The following is a 15,693-nucleotide window of genomic DNA, read 5'->3' as shown; positions in this document are numbered from 1 at the left end:
ACAGATCCCGGGTGAGCAAAGGGCTGGGAGGAGGACTGAGGGGGAGTGAACGCTCCTCACCCCTCCCTTCTCTATTGAAAGACGAGCGGCCTGGCTCGGACACGGAGCAGTGAGATACCGCATGCACATGTCACAGTAATGGGGTGCCATAGATCTTAATGGGGGGCATGATCTGGCGCAAATTGTGTGAATTGGGCCTTAGTTGTAGCTGTTGTGTCTGTATGAGCACCCACCAATAATATGTTGACGTATCTGTGTACAGTTTTATGGTATTGACTTTATAGGGTTGCACACTTTTTGCCTCACAGCCCATTTAGTCGTTGCAGGACGCTAGCGTCACGCTCTGCGTTGTAACTGGACTAAAGCTTCTACTCGAGTTCAGCGGCTTAAACAGTTCTTTTCGGATCCTCTGGCCGGACATATTCTTTTTCTTTTTTTGATATTTTTTTAACTGCTCTTGGAAATCTTTGTGGACCATTTTGACATAACCTTGCGGTTCACACAGATGCTAGAAGAGGGAAAAAATAATAATTTTAACTCGAAACTACAAAAATAGACGGACTTACATTGTGAATTATTTGTAAAAGTTTTTTTTAACCCTTATTAAACACCCCCCCCCCTGCCTTGCAGAGCTCACCACCAACATTGTAGCCAGCAAGATCTTTACCGTGTTCCCTGAAATCACATTTTATATTTATGTAAATTAGGCAGAAGTTCTTCAAGATGCCCTCCAGGCTGGTGCTTCACTGGCTAATTCTTTCCCCCCCCAACTGCAGCACTTCTTTCACACCCCCGACTCCTCCAGCACTTCCTCCTTGCAGCTATACTCACCGCTCACATGTGCAATTCTTTTGTAGTAGTCAGAAGAGTGTGAAGGAGAAGTAGTGAAGTGAAGGAGAAGTACAGTCTGCAGGGACACTCTGCAGACCATCACTGCAGAGCTGCAACCACTCTGTCCAGCCCCTGATTAAGGGAAATATTTTACGAGCTAAAACCTCAAAGGGAAGCTATCAGTTAAAACACCACACACTAACTAAACATATCTCTGAAAACATCTCTATTACACAGCAGTACAACTATCCCTATAATGTTCCTCTCCATGCCTCTAAATTTCCACAGCCCTTTCATAAAGTTGACTCACCATCCATGCAAATAACCTAATGTGAGTCTGATCATCAATTTTCCTCTGAGCTGAGTCCGGCATAATAATGTTTTTCTAGCTCAATACTCACTCCCTCAGCAATAAGAGAGACACTGGTTGTGTGACTTGCCAAAGAGAATTCCTGAAGGAGGGGATAATTAAGGAGCTGATTTATCTTCAGTGCGTCAGTCACATCCAGGCAAGCTCTCTCTCTTTCCTGAAGGAGGGGTGAATGGTGTATCAGAGTTGAGTTCACTGTGCTGAAGGGAAGGCCCCTTCTATCAGGTAGCTGGAGGTCCAGCTGAGGTGAAAGAACATGAATATGCATAGATGGCGAGTCAACTTTATGTACCAACTGTGGAATTTTACAGGCATGGAGAGGAACAATATAGGGATAGTTGTACTGCTGTATAATAGAAGTTTATTAATATACCATATTTTTCAGACTATAGGGCGCACAAAAATATAATCAGGTGCGCCTTATAATCCGGTGCGCCTTATATATGAACCTAGACGTTTTAGCAGGCATTTATTGATGGTGCGCCTTATAATCCAGTGCGCCTTATAGTCAGAAAAATATAGTATGTAAGTGTGGGTTAGTTTAGCTGACAGGTTCCCTTTGATATCTGTGGGAGTTATCCAAGGCTCGGCCAGCTCTCAGTCCTCAGCCTTGTCTGCTACCAGATACTGCACCACCTACTGTAGCACTGGTGTAGGATTCCTGAACTGGAACAAAGAAGTGTGAAATGTGAACCATCTGCCTCCATGTATGTCCCCGGCCTAGCCGCATTTACCTTCTTGGGCTATATGATGCACTTGAATAACTGCGTCTGTTTTACAATGTAGTTTCTTTTTCCTGCTCGGATTTTACAGGTAAAACAAGTGATGTCACCCTTCTAGGAATATGGAGTATCCCAGTTCCATGGTGAGTTTCCTAGGAACTGTCCTGTTTCCATTTTTGTGGAATTTCCTGTGTTTTAACAGGATTTCCAGACTTGTTTTTTAATTGTCTGTGTTGGGACCTTCCAGTTTTGCCTCTTAGTATTGGATTTGGAGGTGATGTTAACCTGCCTGTGACTAGACCACCCTGCCATTAGTGGGTCCACTATCTATTGGTTTATTCTGGGGAACCAGCACGAGAATCGGAGCAATACACTGCATATGACCGTGCCATGTTTAAGGGTTAGCCTGCACCACTAAACCCAGCACTATACAGGTTATGCTCTCCTCGCCTCTGATGGCTCGGCTGTAAGTGCATGCTTCAACCAATCAGTGGCCTCCTCGGACCATGGTAAGTCACTTGTGATGTAAGATTTTGTATTCCTGCCTTGTCCCTGGATTTCAAAGTGGGAATCAGTTCATTTGTGAAGGTACTGTGTGCGGGAACTTTGCCGAATTAACATGGAGGGCCTATGCTATGGTTAGGACACCAATATCCTTTAATAACCCCCTATTATGTGATACTTACTTTCAATGTTTCATAGAATTCCTTATATCCACCCTTTAAGAGGTAGAGCTCTGGGTAGTATAGATGTGGATACAGGTTTGCTTTCCTGTCAAGGTTTCTTAAAATCCGACACCTATAATGAAGAAACAAAAGAAGACGATGTAAAACTGACCCTACAAAACGGACAGATGTCGTCTATTATGACCCCTCCACCCACTACCACCTCATATATATGAGGATTAGGCTCAGCAGGCTCAACATGTGTCCTGGCAGAGAGGAGAAGTGGGTTATCCTCCAAAATCAAATTGACTGGGCAATTAAAATCCAATGGTCTGATCATTACCTTCACGTCAGGAGGCCCCACCGAAATCAGCTGGTCCTCCCATGTGTATGGTGTGGAAGAATGGAGCAACGTATCACCACGGTCTTTTTTGTCTAGTTATCCTTTACCAACAACTATGGGTCCCCTACCGGTAAGACCCCACTATTGTTATAATTACGGCATCGGTCATCGGTTATACGCACAGTTTGGGAGCTCTTTCAGAGGAGAATTCACAATGAAAGATGACAACTCTTCTGCCCCGGGAAAGCGAAGGGCTCCTGAGAAAATATTCTGAGATTTGGTCTTCTCTATATAAATTCATGGCCCCCTGCAAAGTTGTAGATAACAACATAAGGTGTTCTATTCTCAATGACCAGGCTTAAATTTGTTGACCAGAGAGTTCATGATAGGAAATCATGATAAACCAGGGACACTTACTCATTGATCCCGGCCCCGTGACTGTGGTAATCTTCTTATATTTGTTATCCATGTCCTCCTGCCTTCTAAAATCAACTTTTATAATGATGCTAAGGGCTCTGGATGGTGTTTCCAGAGCCCCTCAGTGCTGTAGCTTCACAGGCTGTTACAATGAGCACAACAGGTCTCCCCTCGCCCTGCTGCTGCTAGATTACACAGGCAGAGGGAGGAGGTAGAGAGCAGGGGATTGGGTGAGGCATGTTCTGCTCATTGTAACAGCCTGTAAATCTACAGCAGTGGGGCTCTAGTAACCCCCTTTAGGCTCATTAGGATAATTTTAAAAGTTAATTTTAGAAGGAAGTACCTTGGCTGTGGTAATATTCTTATATTTGTTATCCATGGCCTCCCTTCTTGTAAAATTGATTTTAGAAGGCAAGAGGTCATGGATAACACATATAAGAAGATTCCCACAGTCCCGGTGCCGGGATCTATGAGTAATGTCCCGGGTTTATCAGGATGGATTTTGATGTTAGATTTCTTTTAAGTAACTTCATAAGGTAGTGATTTGAGTTTACCCTTATGTGTCCTCCAGCATATTCATAGGGATAGCGACAGTCCACAAGAGAATACGTCTGTACAACGTCTGTGTATCCTCCTCCAAGTAGATGCGCTAGCTGTATATAAAAGATCAGAGGTTAAAAGATTGGGGAAGCAGAATTTCATAATTCATTTCAGGACTTATCTACCATTAGGAATCCAACACTGAGATGATCCCCTGGGTTTGAAGTTATACAGTTTAACATAATAGGCGCCTGGACTATGTGCAGTTCCCTAATATACCCCACATGTTATTCTGACTTCTGTTGAACATAGACTTGGGCTGTTCCAGGTATGAAAAACTTCTATTCATCCTAAAACCCGCAGCCTACATGCTTTGGCCGGCTGGTTACTTTGTGGAAGCTGCAGTCATGTTTGTTTTTGCAAAATAAAAAGTACAAAATGTACTGTAAATGTTTGATATTTAAAGGGACTTCTCAGCCTTAAACTATTACCTATCCTCAGGACACATCATTAATATCAGATTGGTGGAGGGCCCATAACAAGGACCTCCATTTGTCACATGATTTGTTTGCAGGTCAGTCCCATTCTAGTTTCATTTTACATTTCATGATGGTCTAGGTTGTAAAAAATGAGGGACTTCAAAAGAACATATCATTTAAAAGGACCCACACTAACTAAACATTTTGGAAGACTGCTATTGTACAGCAGTACAACTATCCCTATATTGTTATTCCCCATACCTGAAAAGTTTTACAGTTCATTCGTAACGTTAACTCACCATCTATGCATACACCTGTTCTTCCAGCTCAGCAATGCCTCCAGCTTTTTGATTGCCTAGTGTCTTTCTTTCTCTTCAACCAAGTGAACACAGCTCTGCTACATCATTCTCATGCTGGCTGTGTGACTAAGTGATGTGTCATTCGCGAATGAGCCGGCTCTTGTTCGTGAACGGTGGGAGTCAGCTCTCGTCAGTGAACCGATGGCTCACTTAATCCCTCCCTAAGTGGCTCAACACTCCCCCTTTAACCAGATACAATCGGGTTAAAAGTGGTGTGGGGTGATTGACTGTCCTGTGGCTCCCTATTATATATTTATAGGGAGCCGTTCAGGAGCCAGAAGACTCTTCTTAGTGAGCAGAGCCTAATGAGCCAGCTCACCAAGAAGAGCCGTAATTCCCTATCACTAGAGTGACTGCTGGGGAGAATTCCTGAGGGATGGGTGAATGGGGGGGGGGGGGGTTGAGAGAAAGGCTGGCCTTATGTGATTGGCTCAAGAGAGATCAGCTCACCCTTCCCTCAGGTATTCTCTTCAGCGAGTCACACACCACGCCAGCGTCTCTTATTCCTGATAGAGGGGAATGAGCTGGAGGTGTGACTGAGCAGGAAGGACAGGAACATTCTGGATACAGCTCAGAGGAAAGATGATGATCAGATTCACATGGGATCTTTTGCATAGACGGGGAGTCAACTTTACAAACGAACTGTGAAACTTTTCAGGCATCAATGTAAGGATAGTAGTACTGCTGTATAATAATAGTTACAAAATAATGTTTAGTTAGTGTGGGTTTAGTTAGATTCCCTTTAAGTAATTTCCAGGTCTTCCAGACTTTCCCAGTTACTTCTAAATTACCGGCAAAGATGAAACCCCATTTGCATTGGGCTTGCATTGTCATGTGTTCCTACACCTTTATTTGGTTCTTCAGACTTCTGGCTGACATTTCCTAGCACTGGTGAGATCTTATCTGCCCTCTTGGGTATGTCTCACATGAAAGGTGAACAGCTCCTGCTATGGTCCAGCCTCCATTCACACTGAATAACTACTATGAGGTGGGAGCAAAGACTGGGCTGTGAGTAGGTGCTACATATGGAGGTATGTGGCTGAAGTGGGCTGTGTCTGAGGGAGGGAAGCAGCAGGATTTCCTGTATCAAACTGAGCAGTCTCTTGTGAGACAGTAGGGAGAAAGAGAGTGTGGCTGAGGGAGGGAAGCAGCAGGACTTGCTGTATTAGACTGAGCTGTCTGCTTTGAGATAGGAGGGGACAAGAATGAGGTATCTTGCAGCTGAGGTTCCTGCATGAGGGGGAGGAAAGACTGGGCAGTGAGTAAGTGCTACAAAGTGTGTGGCTGAGGTGGGCTGTGTCTGAGGGAGAGAAGCAGCAGGACTTGCTGTATGAGACTGAGCTGTCTGCTGTGAGACAAGAGGGTTATGAATGAGGGAGGCGAGCAGAAAAAAATTACTTGACCTTGCAGCTGAGGTGCCTGAATGAAGGATGAAAGAGAGTTTAATGATTTTAGTAGGATGAGTTATTGGATTGCAAGGGGCTCTTCTGGAGGTTATAGACAATTACTGAGGATGGTAAAAGAGCACGGGATCACTATACTATCTATACTAGGGTGCATTAATGTAATGTCTTACAAAAAATAATTGGCTTTATAACGTACTATATTTTGTCTACTTACTGTGTCACACGTTATATATTTCAGGTCCTGATGATTGCCCCTCTCTACAGGTAGGCTGTATGGCTGCAAAATATATATTGCCTTTTATTACTTATATAGTAAATTGTAATGCATTCTGCTATCATTTATACAAGTTATCCTACTGTATCACACAGGATAGGCTTTAGCTGATACTTGATTGGGGTTAGTAGACTTCCCTTGGGTGTTGTGCCGCATAGTAAGCCTAAAAGCGCTCTACACAGGACATCTGTCATGCACAACTTGCAATTTGTTTCTCTTATTTTGTCCTTCTTTGCAGTTTAGGACAAAGAGTCACATACTTTTGAGAAATCTCCTATAAGGTTATCACTTTCATCTTCCACTTCATTAAGAGTTGAACTGATGTTATCCATCTAAAGAAAATAGTAGAAAAAAATGTCCATTATATTAGTTACACAGTATAATATTGATTCACGCCAGTGGTAAACCCGCCGTATGTACCAGAATAATGGATGAAATGTCCCTATATTTCATCCACACGCTGTAAACACATCTGCAGTGCAAACTGAGCTGCACTTTAGATTTTTAACCCAAAGTATCCCAGCTTAGAGCTAATTCACACAGCGGTTCTGGAGGCACGGTGATCTGGTCGCATGAATTGGGACCAGATCACGGCCTCCATAGACCTCTGCGGCTGCGGTGACGGTGAGCACACGTCGTATCACAGACACTGTAAAATATTGGACAGATATAGGTGTGGCCGCTCATCTGCCAATGGAGGGAGGAGGGGTAAAGAGGGCTCACCCCTTCTTCACCGGGCCCTGTGATCCAGTCCGGATGAGAACACGGCCATGTGGATGTACCCTTATGCTCGAAGTTTTCCTAGCTGGTTTTAAAGGGACTCTGCCACCTCAGGTAGAGTCTGAAACAGGCTTTATGAAATTTCCTCTTTTATGTTAAATATCACATTATAACCTATAAAAAATAGCCTCCAAAACCATATGTAAATGAGCTTAAAAAGAGTCACTTTTTGCCTGTGAGGAGTCACCTGAGACTGGAGGTATCATAAAGATTATCATCTTTACAATGACACAGAAGCACAGCTCCAGATGGTGTCTGAAACGGCGCTCTCCCTCCAGCCCCTAAAAGTGGGGGGTCTCATATCCCCTTTTACCCCATAAAAAAATGAATAATGTTACCGAAACCCTCTTGGTGCCAGAACATTCTGTATTTTCTGTCTTGTCTTTCTCGTGTTTGTCTTTTTCCAGTCTCTGGTTGAGGTCTTCTGTAAGAAGCTCTGGGCTTTGGAACAAGTCTAAAAGCTTCAGGCGAGATTTTTTCTGGATCCACATGAAAATAAAATAAAAATAGAGCGGTCAGAAGGTAAAGCTCACACTGGCCTTTGCTATACAAGGCCATTCTCGTTGATAATCGGGTCATATTGTACCTTTCTCGTGTCCTTGTGTCGTCCGTTCGCCTGTTCTCGTGCATTAACTTTCCTTTGGACCTTTTTCTAAATGCAAAATTAGGATTTGATTTAAAACTTTGGCTGGAGATGATTTCTCCTGATATATCAAGCACAAAGCACCAACACTCACCGGCTTGTAGATGCTGGACTGAAGAAGAGAATCGCTGCAACATCAATAGGAAAAGCCTTATTATGGAACATAACTTAGACGGTAGATACATCGCTTCATCCGACAGACAACTTTCTTACCTTGTATTGCAGACACGGGGTTTTAAAACTGGAGTCAATTCACTTGGGAAATCTAAAATAGAGTCATACATATTAAAATAGTATACATTTTTACTAACTATATTGGCACGTGCATCACAAACCTAAATCCAACACCCAAATCAAGGTTAAATAGTCCCAAAGAGGTGTTGATATGACACCAAGCTGGCAGTAATGATTGATGTGTGTTAGTAGCTGGACCCCGTAGCTATTGCTTGAACATCTGAATGTCAGCTCCTTCCTCCCAAGTCACATAGGTTAATTGAATTAGAGGAAACCATCACCATGAGATTATGTAACCCGGAGTAGCAACAGATTACTGCAGCATAGAGCTCACACGCAGCGTAGTAACAGTGCATGCTAACAACATGGCAGTTATAGCGGATGAGACAGGAAACCATCAGATATGGGAGGTATCGGATATAATAGATGCAAAAGTTACTAAAAAAATAGATGACAACATATACAGTAATTGAAGAGTGAGTACAACAGTTTTTTTTTGCATTAGTTGTAATTCTTAATATATGGGAGTCCAATGTCTGTTTCCTGCAACTGGGATCCCTAATCTTCTGTTATTTGCAAGGAAACCCGACAGTGAGCTGTCACCTAGCTTGCAGCGCCACCACATGGTACATGAATGAAATGTGCTTAGCCCTCCAGGGCTTGCACTGTCTTGTTACTGTGCTTTACAGTGAGCTTTATAACCAGAGCAAGAGACTTGGGCCATAGGATATTGCTCAATAGTAGACACATATCCATCATCCATTAAATAGGGGATAAGTATCTAATAATTATCTGACCAATGGTACCGCCTGCGATCAGGGGAGACTAAAATGGGTCTGTAACAGGGGTAAGCAAAAAGAATTGTAAATTGTAGTGTGTACTTACCCTGCTCTGGCTTCTGGTTCCGGTGATGCTGAGGTTATCTGGTACCCAAACTCTTTGCTGGGCCAGAAGTGCGGGGTCATTGGACCCTCTGCAGCCAATCAGTGTGACAGCAAGGGGAGTCCTAGAGGCCATTATTTGGCTGCAGCCATAACCTCCTGGGGAAAGGGGACTATCAAGATGCTGAAGCATTTGAAGTACATTTTAATTTTTTTTAAACCTTGTCCTGGCCCTGTAGAGTTTCCCAGGATTCCTGGACTGACAACTTGCTCTCCATTCACTTCTGCGGAACCTCCAGGAATGATTGCTTCCTGTCTAGTGAGTCCTTTGTGACTGTGTAGCGAACATTGTAGCAATCTAGCTGGATAGATTGGAGATCTGTATAATCATCATTAATGATGATCAATACAACAGTTTTTATAATAAGTAGCGGAGCTGTGTGGATTGTACACTCTTAGCTATGAACACACATGTTGCTCACTGCAAGCAAAGATCTTGACTATGAGCAAATGAAGATTTAAAGTCACCATATTTTACCACATTAAACTACTAGTCCCCTCAGGTAGTGGCTGAAATATCTTCTCTATAATTCCCTCTTTTAAGTGAAATCGCACCTGTCGGCCTATAAAAATCTCTTGAAAGTCATGTGACAATGTGCAAAGAAGAGCCATATTTTGCCTGAGACAAGCAAAGTTTAGAGGCTTCAGGGAAGGGTCACTTCTGCTCTACACTACCTAGAAATATTTTGGTGTCCAATTAAAAATAAGAATCTCATCTTTTTGTGGTTCTGGGATCTACAGAAACAAATATACAGACAGTTAAAAACGTAGCTGGAAATGTGAGCTGTAGATAAAGATCCAGTTTCTGCCTCTTTCCAATGTCTTTTTTCTCTGGTTCTGTAGATTACAGAGACACAAGCCAGATGCAATCTGAAGATGAGATTCGGGTCTTTAAAATGACACCATAATCTTTACCGTTTTCTTAGGTACTAAAGAATCGAAGATAGAAGTGACCCTCCTCCCGCATCCTCTAAACTTGACTCATCTCCGGGAAACTCATTGTCACATGTTTTTGGAGGAGATTTTTCATAGGTAAACTTGAGAGATTTCTTATAAAAGAGGACATTTTAGAAAGGAAATTTTAGCCCCTATCTGAGGGGGGTGGGAGTTTAATGGAGTAAAATATGGTAACAGGTTCCCTTTAAGGAATTTTCCACAACAATTAACCTAACTAGTATCCTCATTGATCTTCTGCATCTGTCAATACACTGATAAGTTGGAGTTTTGGCTGATCTATGGAAAAATACAAAACCCCTTTCATTAGAAAGTTGCATAACATTTCATTATACAGCAATTTATTTACACAAGAAAGGGAAACCCTTTATTGAAGCGACTCATTCTGTAGGCAAACATTTGACTCAAGGACACAAGCCAGGACAGCGATGCCACCACAATGTCCTGGCAGGACAGTCAGCAGACGTGACATACACTGACTCCTCTAGGACTCTGTTGCTGGGCTCTGTAGCGCTTGGTGACACAGTGTGTGGCCGCTTGTCACCAGGATTTCTTTGTGTGGGGGAGTGATGCGGCTGACCTGAGAGTGCAGCAGTTCCCATGGCAGTCTCTTGTGAGCTTGGTGTCTCTGTGGGGCTTGAATGCTGAGAGTCAGGGGATAATTTCAGCTTTCTCCTGATGCTGAGTAAAGATAACAAAGGAAATCAACCAGATATTGTTGTGGGTTAAACCCAAACCTGTGGCAACCATCCACATAGAAATCAACCCAGGCGTGAAACCACAGTATGTATCGCGGTGCATTGTTTGTTTAGCACAAAAGAAAGGTATTAGAATTTCCTCTAACTATAGGATTATAGTTGAGACTCATTTTTTGCGAATATCTCATCTTATTCTAAAAAGACTGGATGGCGAAAGGTGTGTTAAACAAAAATGACAGTGACCAGATTGAATGTGTTTATATAATAATAATAATCTTTATAAACTTTACAAATATAAAAAAAGCAGCAACTTTGTTTCCATTCTGTTACAACCCCAGACTGAAGAAGTTGTTCTTCTACAAGGTCCTGCACAACTTTTTATAGATGATAACACTTGACTAATAAAGTTGCGTTTCTTCAAGTTTTGATTTCGTGCAACTTTTTATAGACAGAAACACTTGACTAAAACCGACATTGTGTGTCTGGAGTCAAGGCATGTTTCTCATTAGGATGAAAAACTGTGACACTGCTTAGAAGCCCCCATGTCAGCACCTTCAAATTCCGGAAGAACGATGAAGGCAACGAATGGTGGTAGATATGGGATAGATAGATAGATAGATAGATAGATAGATAGATAGATAGATATGAGATAGATAGATAGATATGAGATAGATAGATAGATATGAGATAGATAGATAGATAGATAGATAGATAGATAGATAGATAGATAGATAGATAGATAGATAGATAGATAGATATGAGATAGATAGATAGATAGATATGAGATAGATAGATAGATAGATAGATAGATAGATAGATAGATTGGACTTTGTATATAAGATGGGGCTGATGACTAGTTCAAGCAGCAGCATTTTTATTTATTAAATTATTTTAATCTGTTTCCTTATAAAGAATTGCTGGACCATTATATAAGCTCTTATACCTACTGTGTCACCCCTTCATCCTCATAGACTGTAAGCTCTTGTGTCACCCCTTCATCCTCATAGACTGTAAGCTCTTGTGTCACCCCCTCATCCTCATAGACTGTAAGCTCTTGTGTCACCCCCTCATCCTCATCGACTGTAAGCTCTTGTGTCATCTTCTCATCCTCAAAGACTGTAAGCTCTTGTGTCACCCCCTCATCCTCATAGACTGTAAGCTCTTGTGTCACCCCCTCATCCTCATAGACTGTAAGCTCTTGTGTCACCCCCTCATCCTCATAGACTGTAAGCGCTTGTGTCACCCCCTCATCCTCATAGACTGTAAGCTCTTGTGTCACCCCCTCATCCTCATAGACTGTAAGCTCTTGTGTCACCTCCTTCATCCTCATAGACTGTAAGCTCTTGTGTCACCCCCTCATCCTCATAGACTGTAAGCTCTTGTGTCACCCCCTCATCCTCATAGACTGTAAGCTCTTATGTGACCCCCTCATCCTCATAGACTGTAAGCTCTTGTGTCACCCCCTCATCCTCAAAAACTGTAAGCTCTTGTGTCACCCCCTCATCCTCATAGACTGTAAGCTCTAGTGTCCCCCTCATTCTCATAGACTGTAAGTTCTTGTGTCACTCCCTCATCCTCATAGACTGTAAGCTCTAGTGTCCCCCTCATTCTCATAGACTGTAAGTTCTTGTGTCACTCCCTCATCCCCATAGACTGTAAGCTCTTGTGTCACTCCCTCATCCTCATAGACTGTAAGCTCTTGTGTCACCCCCTCATCCTCATAGACTGTAAGCTCTTATGTGACCCCCTCATCCTCATAGACTGTAAGCTCTTGTGTCACCCCCTCATCCTCATAGACTGTAAGCTCTTGTGTCACCTTCTCATCCTCATAGACTGTAAGCTCTTGTGTCACCTTCTCATCCTCATAGACTGTAAGCTCTAGTGTCCCCCTCATTCTCATAGACTGTAAGTTCTTGTGTCACCCTCTCATCCGATTAGATGGATAGATTTTAAAAACCTTCCATTTCCGTTCTAATATTTATTATCACCATATATAATATTATGATAAAATACAGACAGACAATATAATATGCACAATACCAGATAATACAACATCATCTAATACAATATAACACGCAGCAAATGAATACACTGCAATACAATGTAACATAATGTTACATAATACAACAGCAGTTAATAGGACATGTGATATAATAGACATTATTACAATGTAGCAGGAGTTACCTGTCCTCACAGTGCAGATGCCCCATGTTCCCAGAGAGGCAGGTCACAGGTGAGAGCCCCAGGTCTGGAGAGAAGCTGAGCTCTTCATCTAAGCTGCTGTCAGTGCTGCCCCCCTGTAGCCCCTCTCCATCCAGGCTGTAAGACATTGCAGTGGATACTGTATGTGTGATGCTGGGCAGGATAGAGCTGCACAGGGCAGAAACCTGTTTATGTTTAGATCCGCTGCTCTAACAAAGGCTTTGATGTGATGTTTGAAAGTCCCTCTCTGTCACAGCATAATGCATAGTCCTTGGTGATGGTATCTACAACAAGCACAGGGCAGAACAGCTGACTAGTCCTCAGGAGGCTTTGAGAAGCCAAGTGTCTCCTGGGTCCTGTTTGTGGGCAGGTCAGACATCTGATGAAGCTTTGGCTCTAACAGTCTGTATCCATCCAGTTACTGATGACTGTAATTATTCCTTCTACAGTTAATGACATCATCCTCTCTGGTATTGAAAGAGATGCTTTAATTCTGCAAAATAGGCTCAGCAGTGACATAAAGTTACCAAATAACTATAAAAACATTGCAAGGCAAGTACATTATATACTATGGAAAAAAAGTTTGCACAACATCTTTTGCAATATTTTTTGTATGCAATTATATTTCTTTTTAATATGGGTTTTCCACATAATTTCAGCATGCAATGTATTTTATATATCTTTAAAATGTCACACAATGCAATTCTTGAAGGAAATCTACCATCAAAATCCATCCTGATAAACCAGGGACATTACTCATAGATCCAAACACTGAGAATGTGGAATCTTCTTATATTTGTTATGCATGGCCGCCTTCCTTCTAATATCAAGTTTTTAAATTATGTTAGTGAGACTAAAGGGCTCCTGGGGGTGTTAGCAGAGCCCCTTCACAGGCTGTTACACTGTGCAGAAGCACTTTTCTCCTACCACTTTGTGCTGGGACTTTCTCTGTTGAAGTGAGATAACACCAGACAAAGGTAGGGGGAGTGCTGAGGGAGCAGGAAGGGGGTCTGATAACACTCTCAGTTGCCCCAGGCTCATTAGCACATCATTTAAAGTTGATTTTAGAAGGCAGGAGGTCATGGATAACAAATATCAGAAGATATCACAGTCCCGGTGCCTGGATCCATGAGCAATGTCCCGGGTTTATATATGGACATTGTTCTATAACTAACAATTGAAGTTAATGAGGGTCATTTACTAAGGGCCCGATTGGCGCCGATTTTCCCTGTATTGCCTCGGGATTTTGACGCACGCGATCGGATTGTGGCGCATCGGCGCTGGCATGCACGCGATGGAAATTGGGGGGCGTGGCCGAACTAATTGCATTTAAAAAAAAAAAGTGTTGCGGGACTCGCGCTTACCTTCACCAGGAATAGGCCGGTGAACTTCAGGGCATTCCAGCGGGCCTCGTGGAACTTCAGTGCAGCAGCGACTCCTGGTGGACGTCGGAGGAACTGCCTTAGTGAACCCCCGCCGGACCCGAATCCACCGCAGAGAACGCGCCGCTGGATCGCGAATGGACCGGGTAAGTAAATCTGCCCCAATCTGTTTTGACATACAATTGATGTGTGATACAGAGGTATTGTTTATTTTTTTTCAAGTGGATCTTTATATGCTTTATACGATTTTTTTATGAGTACGTTTATCATGATGGATTTTGATGGGAGATTTCCTTTATTTCATTGTATAACATTATAAATAAATAAATTGTGCGCTGAAAAAATTAGGTGAAAAACCCTTATAAAATATAAAGATATCGATTAGAGAGACTGTGGAGATCTCCATGTTTAGATGCAATAGGGACATATGCGTATAACATACGTCGGTAACAGTTGATTAACCCCTTACGTACCAGGCCCGTTTTCGTTTTTGTAAAGAGCTGTGTATGGGCTTGTTTTCTGCGTAACAAATTGCACTCCATAGTGGGTGGATTTAATATTCTATGCCGTATACCGGAAAGCGAGAAAAAAATTCTGAATGCAGTGAAAATGATGAAAAAACACATTTGCGCCATTTCTTGTGGGCTTGGATTTTACGTCTCTCATTGTGCGCTCTAAATGACAGGTCTACTTCATTCATTGGGTCAATACGATCAGGGGGATACCAAATTTGTATAGGTTTTATGTTTTCATACATTTACATAAATTAAAACCTCCTGTACAAAAAAAAAAATTCTTCATTTTGCCGTCTTCTGGCTCTAATAACTTTTTCATACTTTGGTTTATGGAGCTGTGGGTGGTGTCATTTTTTGCGACTTTTGATGACGTTTTCAATGCTTTTACTTTTTGGACTGTACGACCTTTTGATCACTTTTTATTGAATGTTTAATATTTTTCAAAATGGCAAAAAATGCAGTTTGCGACTTTTTGCGCTGAATTCCGTTACGGGGTTAAACATAGTGAAAAACCGTTATCATATTTTGATAGATCAGGCATTTTCGGCTGTGGCGATACCTAATGTGTTTATGATTTTTTCTGTTTATTTATATTTATATGATTTCTAGGGAAAGGGGGGTGATTTGAATTTTTAGGTTTTTTTCATATAATTTTTTATTTTTTACTATTTTTCTGACTCCCTAGGGTACTGATTGATCTTACCATATACTGCCCTACTACAGATTTTGCACACCATCTATTATAAAGTGCAAGTCGCACATTGGGGCAGATTTATCATGCTGTCTGAAAGTTAGTGGGGTAGATTTACTTACCCGGTCCATTCGCGATCCAGAGGCGAGTTCTCTGCGCTGGATTCGGGTACGGCCGGGATTTAATAAGGTAGTTCCTCTGCCATCCACCAGGTGGCGCTGCTGTGCTGAAAAGCATCTGAACGTGC

The 15,693-nt window shown here is 42.3% G+C and overlaps 1 protein-coding gene across 1 annotated transcript; it reads right to left on the bottom strand.

Annotated features, from left to right (window-relative positions):
• Positions 1-257: 257 nt before the first annotated feature.
• On the bottom strand, positions 258-13,128 carry LOC140106511 (M-phase inducer phosphatase 1-like). Its single transcript, XM_072130986.1, has 12 exons — positions 12,841-13,128; positions 10,539-10,639; positions 8,043-8,094; positions 7,924-7,957; positions 7,773-7,838; positions 7,525-7,665; positions 6,667-6,738; positions 6,347-6,409; positions 3,903-4,001; positions 3,114-3,238; positions 2,610-2,721; positions 258-508 (listed from the first exon to the last, which is right to left on the bottom strand). Exons 1-12 carry the CDS (start codon positions 12,984-12,986, stop codon positions 314-316), a joined length of 1,206 nt encoding a protein of 401 aa, XP_071987087.1. The 5' UTR covers positions 12,987-13,128; the 3' UTR covers positions 258-313.
• Between the last annotated feature and the right edge of the window lie 2,565 nt (positions 13,129-15,693).

Source organism: Engystomops pustulosus, chromosome 11, assembly GCF_040894005.1.
Source record: "Engystomops pustulosus chromosome 11, aEngPut4.maternal, whole genome shotgun sequence".
NCBI classification, from domain to species: Eukaryota; Metazoa; Chordata; class Amphibia; order Anura; family Leptodactylidae; genus Engystomops; species Engystomops pustulosus.
The sequence above is the reverse complement of the archived record's forward strand: the minus strand, read 5'-3'. Positions and strand labels throughout refer to the sequence as shown.

Bases quoted from the DNA above. Each gene is read 5' to 3' on its own strand.
- LOC140106511 (XM_072130986.1), bottom strand. From the start codon at position 12,986: ATGTCTTACAGCCTGGATGGAGAGGGGCTACAGGGGGGCAGCACTGAC. The intron at 10,640-12,840 runs GTAACTCCTGCT...ATCTTTACTCAG, and splicing joins CATCTGCACTGTGAGGACAG to CATCAGGAGAAAGCTGAAAT. The intron at 4,002-6,346 runs GTAAGTAGACAA...TTTTATATACAG, and splicing joins AATATATAACGTGTGACACA to CTAGCGCATCTACTTGGAGG.